The 11,001-nt window shown below is 41.6% G+C and overlaps 1 protein-coding gene across 1 annotated transcript in view; it reads left to right on the top strand.

The window, feature by feature from the left end:
• Window positions 1-1,130: 1,130 nt before the first annotated feature.
• The window catches only part of mdga2a (MAM domain containing glycosylphosphatidylinositol anchor 2a), a 131,138-nt gene continuing 121,267 nt past the window's right edge, over window positions 1,131-11,001 (top strand). Inside the window, exon 1 of the mRNA XM_044375625.1 lies at window positions 1,131-2,181. Coding sequence (XP_044231560.1) covers window positions 2,109-2,181 — 73 coding nt within the window. The 5' untranslated portion in view covers window positions 1,131-2,108. The remainder of the gene's footprint in view (window positions 2,182-11,001) is intronic.

The following is an 11,001-nucleotide window of genomic DNA, read 5'->3' as shown; positions in this document are numbered from 1 at the left end:
GAGGGACAGTCAGGAGCAGCTGGTCTGAGGATCTGAGAGATCTGGGAATGGAAAGGGGGCAGAAGAGTTCAGAGATGTACAGGGGCGCCAGGCCGTGTAAAGCTTTAAAAAACAAATAATAGAGCCTTAGACTCAGTCTTATACTTGACCAGTAGCCAATGGAGGGATGCCAGTACAGGTGTGATGCTGTCTCTCTTCCTGCTACCAGTTAGTAGTCAAACAGCAGCATTCTGCACCAGCTGTCAGCCAGACAAGGATGACTGGCTAATACCCAAATAAAGAGCATTGCAGTAATCCAGCTGAGAGGAAATTAAGGCATTTGTGATGATCTTCAGGTCATTAAATGAGAGGAACAGTTTGAGTTTGGCGATATTTCTTAGTTGGAAAAAGCAGCCTTTCACAACAGTGTTCATTTATTTGTCAAATTTTAAAGCTGGATGGAAAATGACAGATTTCTGGCATGAGCAGAACATGCTCTGTATGCTCCGCATCCTCTGTTAATATCACGACCTGTTAGATTTACCCTGACCACTTGGGGTGTCCCGACCCAGAGGTTGGAAACCATAGTTCTACATTTTTTCGTGTGAGTCTGAAATAGCGTGAGGTGTTTTTTACTTATTGTTTTTGTGATGTATGATTTGTAATGATGTAATATTGATGTTGAATATCATGCGAGCTGAAGGCCAATTCCTACTTTTGGTGGACAATAAAGTTGTTTTGATTTGATTTAAACGACTGATACTTTTTACTCCACACGAAAGGTTTTAATACCTTTAATATAATAATACTGTTCATATTCTGACCTGTCACAGGTTCTATTCCATATTTCTGAACTAGAAATCATTCATGAAAACCTCATTAGTCATTAATAAATGTGTGATGAATCCTTAATGAGAGAGTATATTCTTTAGTTTTTACACTTTTTGTTTATGGAGAAAAAACCTTTACAATCATATCTGTATGATCTATATGATGTTCTATGTTTCATAAAACAGAACATAACCAGTTTCAATTAATTATATTAAATGTGATGAATGCATTGTTTTTGAATGGTGAATTTTGATTTTTTAAATAAATATGGGTCAAACACTCAAAAATGTGAATCAGCTGTACAAAAATGTTTTCAAAAATTTGAAATATTTCCATTTTTGTATATTATGGGTCACATTAGGAGAGGTCATAAAACTTCAGGCTAAAAGCAAACTGTTTAGGCTGTTTTTACCGCTCTCAGCTGGGTCAGATTTGACCCTGAACAGCATGTGAGGGTCAAATGGTTTCAAAGGTTTAAATCTGGTATATTTGGTCACCGAGTTTTATTCTGAAAATATCATCCCGGAAGCCGCGTCGCTCGCCACTCTGTCCGACTTTACCGCTCGGTTCGCTCGGTTCGCTCGGTGACGTCTCTCACCGGTAAAATCCACTGACGAGTCGACCGGACTGACCGCTTCTCCGTCTTCTTCGCCGGAGCTCAGAGCGGCATCACGGCATCACGGAGCCCGACTCTCCTCCTCCCCTCCCCGGCCTGACAGGCCGCGACGAGCCGCTGAGAGCAAGGACCGGACACGGAGCGGGCACCGCTTCTCCTCGGGAGGATGATGGATGTAACTCCGGTACCGACCCGCGGACAAGGAGCCCGGTGGACTCGGCGGAAGGGCAGCGGGGACTTCTGAGCATCCTACCGGCCGGAGGATACTGACGTAGCCTACTGACGTTTTTTTTCTTGAATTTTAATCTTTTTTCTACAATGTCACCATCAAGGAGACGCGGCTGAGGCACCTGCTCTTCCTCCCGGATCCCCGCCGGACGTCAACTGTTTCTGGAGGCTTCAGCTAACGTTAGCTCCGGTATGAGCAGAACCGGACCTTCCCGTCACATCTGACCGGGGTGTGTGGGGGTGGTGGCGGGCTGCTGGCGGGGAAACGTTCGGATTTTTGGATGAGAACCGGTCACCGGGCCGGATTCCGTGCGGAGGGACGCCGGCCGGAGCGGAGGAGGAGGAGGGAGAAGGAGGAGCATCAGCAGCGGCAGCAGCAGCTGCGGGGAGCCGAACTGACAACCTCATCCCCGGGGGGAGAGAAGCAGCGAGGCGGCCAGAGGAGGATGTGAAGATGGGTTCAGTTTTCGGTCTCCTGTGGCTGTTTACCGGCTTCCTGCAGGGCGTGCACGGCCAGGGCGTGTACGGTAAGGACACCATCCACATATAATTAATATGTCGGGAATTTACATTAATGATGTTACATATGACATGATTTCAACAGCACGAGCCGCGTTTAACCCGGAAAACCAAACACACTAACTTGACCTTGTGAGGGATTTAGCGCGGAGGCTAAATGTGTGTATGTGTGCGTGTATATATGTATATGTGTGTGTGTGTGTGTGTCCTGCTCATTCAGTCATATTAGATTCATGCCTGGCCTAAAGGCACAACAGGTAGCACACACACACACACACACACACACACACACACACACACACACACACACACACACACACACACACTGTCACTGTGTGTGTGTGTGTGTGTGTGTGTGTAGGAATATTTCTGTAATGAAATGACTCCTTATATTCATCATTATTCAGTATGAACGGTGTCATGCCTCCATGATGCTCCTGGTGTTTCCTGTGTGCAGCCTCAGTGTCCTGCAGGTCTGTGCAGAGTCTCTGTGGGACTCAGTAGATGGTGACATGATGTTACCGCTGGTATTTTATTTTTATCCACTCTGACATCACTGGAGTATTCGGGCCCCTGGGGGGGACTTGAAGTGAGCCCCGAGTGACCTTATAACATTTTCTGCTCTTTGTGTGTTATTATTATTATTATTTATTACTATTATAATACAGCTTTATTCTTGTATTCACTCTGACTGGATGTCCTGTGGGCTCCTTATGTAAGTTTGGAGTGAATGTTCTGGTCTACTTAATTATTATAATGGGATATTTCTACAGTCACTTATAATGTGACTATTTTATCATATTTTTGCTTTGACACAAAAACCAACAACTCAATATCCACTTACTAGCTCTCCCCCCCCCCCCCCCCACCCCCAGCCCTCTCTTTCCCCTGAGCTTTCAGCTGCATCTTGTGGTCTTCATCAGCAGTTGGGAGTTTGCTCAGGTTGTCATCACATCATCATCATCATCATCATCGCTCGACCGGATTCCCACACCTCGCTCACGTGATGACAACTGACTCCATCTGCTCATGAAGACAGTAAGATGTGGTTGAAAGCTCAGGAGAAAAAAAAAGCTCGTAAGTGGACCTTGAGTTAAGATTTTTTGTATCTCAGGTCACTCACAGTGTGAATGTGACACTCACGATATTATATTTACTATTTTCTTTGTAGATTTTACTGTGACTTTAAATAATCTTGGTATTTTTTATATTTTCTAAAAATCTAATCTTATTTATTTGGTTTTTATTGATCATGCCTGTAACGATTAGTCGATTGAAAGAAAATTAATCTGCAACGTTTTGATAATTTATTCGTCATTTCAGTCATTTTTCAAGCAAATATGCCAAAAGTTTGCTGGTTCTACATTATGTCATCATATATGATATATGATATGATGTCATCATATATGATATATGATATGATGTCATCATATATGATATATGATATGATGTTATCAGATATGATAGTAAATTAAATATTTTTTGGTTTTTGGACTGTTGCTATTTAATAAAACTACTTTGGGCTCTGGGAAGCTGTGATGGATGTTTTTCACATCTTTTTGACTTTTTACAGACCAAACAACTAATCGATTAATCGAGAAAATTAGGCCAATTAATTGATAATGAAAGTATGAAAATAATTATACTAACATGTTTCATTATTATTATCACCATGATGTCGATCTTTATAATATTTTTTATGATATTCTTCAGGAGTTTGTAACCTCCTTCTTTTTAAAATCTTATCCAACAATATTCTGATAATAGTCGAGTTTACTGAGTCTCTCTATGGACTGAATTATTCCCATAATGCATCTTATCGCCTGTGATACTGCATCTCTACAGCATGTTAATCTGCTTCTCAGCACTGACCTTATAGTAAATGTTTATCTGCAGTATTTTTCAGTGTTTCTGTGTCTCTTGATATTCCTGTAATATCAGATAAAGAGGCATCTGTGACCTCACACAGCTCTCATCTTTCTTTATGGTGGTTTTTTTACTGTAATGTTCCTGTAATATTTGCAGCGAGGCCTTCGATTAAAGTGTGTTTAGTGTCGTTGGGAGATGTGTGGTAGAGTTCACTTTGCTTGCTGCATTAAAGCGTCAGTCAGACAGTCAGTCAGACAGTAAAGAGGCTGCAGGCTGATTCTTCCACATCTCAGGAAACATTTTGGAAGATTATTTTTTTTTGTATTTGCTGTGTTTCCAGCTGCAGGACGGATACATGAAGGATAAACAGGAGGCAGTAACGCTGCGGGTGTTACAGTAATGTGACAGTACAGCAGATACAGACGCTCTGCTACAGTCGTTCTCTGTCACTTTGGTACATTTCTCAAATCATCCTCGACTGTAATAAGAAGCGTTGCAGTAATTATACAGTATCACAGTACGGCGATGAAACGTTGGAACGATTGAGGACATGATTGTTCTCCCAACATTCGGCCGGTCGCCCTTTGTCATCGGCCTCCTCTACCTCTTCCTCTGTTTTTGCCTCCCTACCCTTCACCACGCAGCCTTCCTCCTCCTCTTCCTCCTCCTCCTCCTCCTCCTCCTCTTCTTCTTCTTCCCAGCTGTGACCCTGTTTATTTCCTTGTTGTTCTTCCGCTGTCAGATATTGTTGTGCTCTGAGCTATTTTAGAGACCTGGTTGGTCATTGGTTGATGTCAAGATTCACCTGAGAGCAGTTCATCATTTCATTTCATTTATAAAAAAAACAGATCAGGACAACTGCTTCAACCATCCTGCATGTGATGACTTATGTAATGAACTAATGCCGAGAGACTGTTCAACAGAGAACCAGTATAATACGTTTTGATCAACATGACAGAAGCAATTGATGATGTAGGAAACAGCAGACAACTGTACATAATCATTTGCATGAATGTGTCAAAGCAATTTGTTCAAAAGAATGATAAATAGCTTTCATGATGTGACTGGATGATGTGGAGGTTGAACAATTCTGATCTGAGAAATGTACCAAAGAGATAAACTGTAATACAGCCAGAGGTATTAAAGGGACAGTTACCAGAAGCGGTGCAGGACTTCTCTGGTCCCTGCTGGGTCCATGTTCCGCCCGGGTCTCGGGGCATGAGGGCGCAACATAAAGACAAAGATGCGGAGGGCAAAAAAGAAGCAAGTTATTGCTACCACAAATAAGCAGTATGACAAAACATGTGACAAGACTTGATTCTCAATGAATGAAACGGGGCTTCAGGGTGAATCAAGGCCAAAATAATTAACAAAAACCAACTATTTAACCCAAAACTACTCCTAACTAATCCCGAATCAAACAAGAGACATTTTCTAAACCTAACTCCTCCCGACTGCTTCAAGAGTTTAGTGGTCGACCACAGCTAACAGCTGATGGAGATCCAAATAAATAAACAGCAGTATATGTAGAGCATCATTAAGGTAAACAAACAAACAAACAACGTGAATATATAAAATATTACAATTAATATGACAGACAGTCTGCATCACATTCAATGTCATTATCATTAAAGCTGTTTTGTATTTTGGAGCAAAATGATAATAAATTAATGAATAATGAATTTAGTTTTAATTTGGCAGAATAATAATTTAAAAAAATACCATTTTGAATAATTTGTTTTAATTTGATTAAATGATTTTGGCAGCTGTAGACTTCCATACACATCCTGCCATTCATTTACTATCATTACCACTCGTTTCTCTCTGTGTGTGTGTGTGTGTGTGTGTGTGTGTGTGTGTGTGTGCGCGTGTGTGTGTTTTCCTCTGTGACGTCAGCGCACACACTCAGATTATCTGTAATCTTATATGTCACAGATTAGAGGGAGTGGAGGCGTATTACATCACACACAGCGTTACTTACATTCAGGCAGTTTAGAGCGCTGACGTCTCTGCGGTGGAAACTCCCTGATTTTTATACATAAATCCTCTTCCTGTTGGGGAAACGGCTTCTGTCAGCCGCCGAGAGACGGCCGAGGGAGGAAGGGAGGAAGGGAGGAAGGGATTAGGATGCAACATCTGTGTGTTTGTTTTACATTCAGATGATCTAGTAAATGGAGGCTTTAGGGGGACAAAGTTGTTGCATTTACTGTCCTGTTAACATGATTTTCTGTGTGATTCTGAAAATGAAGCGAAGGTTTCGTGACGAGAGCTGCAGATGACGATTATTATCACGATGAATCTATTAGAAAATAGTGAAAAATGTTGATCAGTGTTTCCCAAAGTCCGAGATGACGTCCTCATATGTCTTTGTGTTTCCGGTGAAAAAAACGTCCGTCACAGTTTCCTAAAAGCATCTTGAGGCAAAGATGATCATAGAAGTTGACATTTGGAGTAAAGAAGGAGAAGAAGAAGTGAAATCCTGCTACTATAGTTTGTTTACGTAGCCTCCGGAGCCGGAGGAAGCTTCCTGAAGCTGACCAATCAGAACAGAGTGGGCTCATCAGGAGGCGGGGCTTAAAGAGACAGGAGCCTGTTTCAGACAGAGGCTGAACTGAGGGGCTGCATAAAGGACCAGTAGAAGATAAATAAGGAGTTTTTATTCCAGTAGAGCCCCAGAATATAAATATAGAGGCTGGAAATGTGCAGAATATGTGTTTGTATTAAATTTTCCTGATTTACATGTTGTATCTTATTTTCTTGTTTTTCATGTCGTCGTCTTTCTAGAAATAGAAATACTGATTTAAAATGTAAAAGTGCAAGAAAAAGCTGCAGCACACATGCAGCTGCGGCCTGCAGTTCGTCTGTGTTGCTGTTGTTGCTGTTGCTGTTGTTGCTGTTATTGTTGTTGTTGTTGTTGTTGTTGTTGTTGTTGTTGTTGTGGACGCTGGCAGTCAGACGTGCTGATACTGATCTGATTTCACAGCCATACGGACGCTTTTTCTGCCTCATAAACTCTCTTTTCACCACGATTGAGGAGTTAAAAGCTCATCTGGATGGAAAAGGTCAAACACAAACACGCCGTCTGCTGCTTCTCACTCAGACTACGCCGACACGTCTCGGCAGCAGCCTGTGGCGGCCTGCGGCGGCGCCCCCTGCAGGCGGCTCCACTCATTACAGACCTGATGACTAATCCGTGCAACACTCAGCGCGGTGCAGTCAGGAGAACTTAAATACACGATCATGTGTCGCGATGCAGTCTGCAGGTGTGTCTCAACCCAAACTTTTCTCCTACATTCAAATCCAAGTAGAGCTGAGAGGCTGCAACCAGAAAATATTTGGCATTTTTCCTTAAAAAAATGACTAAATTGATAATTTGATTAATAAAATAGTTGCTGATACTTTTTCTATCAATAGACTCGTAGATTAATCAACAAGTTGTTGCAGTTCTAGTCACTCTGCTTTGTCCTCCGCTTCCATCATCTCACTCATTTTGAAAAAGCAACGGCCAATGAGGGAACTGCAACCAGTGGTGTAACTTCATCACTCAGTCACTCAGTCAGCTGTGGTTATGGGGCTGGTTTAGAAATGGATCTAAAATTGCTGAAATCCTTTGAGTTGATCCTAAGTTTCTGCAGCAGACGTTGAAATTATTGAGAATTATTTCAATAAGTTTTTTGCTGGAGCTCTTTGTGGTGGAACCGTCACTGCTTCAACACTGTTAGTATGATTTTTATCTGACCCTATGTATTTTACTGATTTTGGGTGTTGGAAATGTCTGCATGTCCCCTTAGGTAACATGGTATGGCCCTTCGGGGAACCTTAGAGATACAAACAATGGATCCATGGTCAAGTTTGGGACTGTTCCAGATGTGGTTTGTTGTGACACATAATATGTTGTGAGGTAGCTGTCAATTACATGATGGATGGCTCCCAACTGACCTAGTGCCCATGGAAAACCTATGTTATTCATGTGATAAGATACAGATGTGTAACCCCATATAAGCTATGCACCGACAGTGGTACGTTACCCAGACCATCTTTGTCCATGGAATGGACCCGATGGCCATCGTCTAATAAACGTCTACAAAATAAGAACTTCGTCAGCTCTTCCTTTGAACGATATCATCACACATCCTTCCTTTCAAACACACTGGATGCAACCGAACTGTTTAATGCTAACATGTTAGCATGCAGTGGTGGGAAGTAACTAAGTACATTTACTCAACTACTGTACTTAAGTGCAGTTTTGAGGTACTTGTACTTTACTTGAGTATTTCCATGTGATGCTACTTTCTACATTTCAGAGGGAAATATTGTACTTTCTACTCCACTACATTTATTTGACAGCTTTAGTTACTTTTCAGATGAAGATTTGACACAATGGATAATATAACAAGCTTTTAAAATACAACACATTGTTAAAGATGAAACCAGTGGTTTCCAACCTTTTTGTCTTTTGACGTCTTACAAAAAGCAGTGTGTAGTCGGGGTCACATTTCACATGTCTATGAGTTGTTAACAGCTCCACCAAATAGTGATTTTTCCCTCTAAACTTCTCACATGCTTTCATTTCAATAAATGTTCAAATGATCCAATATTTCAGCAAAAATCAAAGATTAGAGAAAAAGTCCAAAAACTGAAAACAGATTTGTGTATCAGAACTTTGTTTTTTCTTCTTTCCTCTCCCATTAATCATCTCACCACCCCTCAGATTTATTTGCTGACCCTTTGGAGGGGCCCGACCCCTAGGTTGGGAACCACTGGACTAAACTAGCTAACTGTATATAAAGTAGTGTAAACTAGCTCCACCTCCAGCAGCTACAACAGTAACATGCTGCTCTAACACTGATGCTTCACTATTAATAATCTAATGATGTCATATATAATAATATATCAGTCAGAGGGACCAAACCACTACTTTTACTGCAATACTTTAACTACATCAAGCTCATAATACTTATGTACTTTTACTGCAATACTTAAACTACATCAAGCTCATAATACTTATGTACTTTTACTGCAATACTTTAACTACATCAAGCTCATAATACTTATGTACTTTTACTGCAATACTTTAACTACATCAAGCTCATAATACTTATGTACTTTTACTGCAATACTTTAACTACATCAAGCTCATAATACTTATGTACTTTTACTGCAATACTTTAACTACATCAAGCTCATAATACTTATGTACTTTTACTGCAATACTTTAACTACATCAAGCTCATAATACTTATGTACTTTTACTGCAGTAAAGTATCTGAGTACTTCTTCCATCACTGTTAGCATGGCGCTAACATCACTCTGTGTGTTGCTGGTTAATCTGCTCAAACAGCAGCATTCTGGGGCCATCTGTTACATACACACACACACACACACACACACACACACACACACACTCACAGCAGATACTGTCAAATGTGTGTGTGTGTGTGTGTGTGTGTGAGTTTTGATTGACAGCTCCTGGTGCAGCTCTGGCAGACAGTGGGGGTGGAACTGAAGGTGACAGGTAGCAGATGTGTCCGGATCACAGTGCTCAGTGCCGGGGCTGATGGGTACTTTACTGTTGGAGGAAGTGTGTATGTGTGTGTGTGTGTGTGTGTGTGTGTGTGTGTGTGTATGTGTGTGTGTGTGTGTGTGTATGTGTGTGTGTGTGTATGTGTGTGTGTGTGTGTGTATGTGTGTGTGTGTGTATGTGTGTGTGTTTTATCAGCATAAAATGTTTCCTTTTAGCTGAAAAAGCAAATTGAAAATGTGCGAGATGGACTGCAGGTATTTTCCGCTCCAGTGCGTTCCCAGGTGTATAACAGTAGTATGAAGCCTTTTGATGATGTCACTGATGATGTCACTTGAGTCAGCGTCGGTTAGGGTTGTGGGGTCGTGAGGTTAGCAGACCTCTCAGGTGTTAAAGTCTGCAGTGGTGCTGTCGTGAAAAAATTACTATTTGACAAAAAAGTGTCCAGACGGTTTAAATTTTATACGGAGATGAAGAATCAACAGCCTGCTCGCCAGAATAAAACGTTGAATATCTACATTTCAACACGTGAAATACGTAACGTTAGCATCTCAACGTTTCTAAAGTGATGTAGTTCACATGTGATACGAGTTGATCTCTCCTGTATAGTAGGAGGAAGAGGAGGAAGAGGAGGAGGAGGAGGAGGAGGAGGAGCAGGTGGACGGTTAATAAGTTTCACCTTGAAACCGAAACCGATGTCCGCTTCCTGTTTCAACCGACTAAAGCGGTGTTTTTAGCGAGACGTCGGGACATTTGCAGCCGTTTTTATTTTATTTTTTATTTTTATTTTAACTCAGATCATGATCTTTCCCCTAAACCGAACCCGACCTGAACCACAGCGTTGTCACACCATGAAACATCATCATTCAACAGGTAGAAACGTTAATATGATACGTTTATATTCAACAATGTTTTGTTCTGGCGACTGGGTTGAAATAAAGGTTGGTGTTTTATTTTGTAGATCTGATACCTGAGCGTCTGATTCTGGATTGATTCTATTTTCAGCCTCCTGCTCCGGCTCACGCTCCTTATTCCACTGAAATACAGTATGAAAGATAACTGGCAGATAAGATAAACGGTCTGCAGCCTTTTTATTTTAGCGTGGACTCCGTCTAAGCGTTTTATCATCAGCACATCTCCGCCTGCAGCTCCTGAACATCAGCTCACATACAAGTGATTTACTAAGTTTAGAAAGTCGAGAGATGCTTTTACTTCTAAAAACCACATATGCGTCAGTGAGTTAGGAGTGATCTCCAGCTCTGAGACGTCGGATAAATACGGCTCAGATATCATCTCCTCCTGTATCCTCGGCGTCCTGCAGCGGCGGCGGCGGCGTCCTCGGTGGGTGAACATGTGGCTGAGTTTTTATGTAAATCTGAAACACCAGAGGACGTTTCCTCTGTGGGATTACAGGCTGCACCTCGTACCTCCTCGCTTC

The sequence above is a fragment of the Thunnus albacares genome, chromosome 15, assembly GCF_914725855.1.
Source record: "Thunnus albacares chromosome 15, fThuAlb1.1, whole genome shotgun sequence".
NCBI lineage: Eukaryota > Metazoa > Chordata > Actinopteri > Scombriformes > Scombridae > Thunnus > Thunnus albacares.
This window is presented reverse-complemented; position numbering and strand designations above follow the sequence as displayed.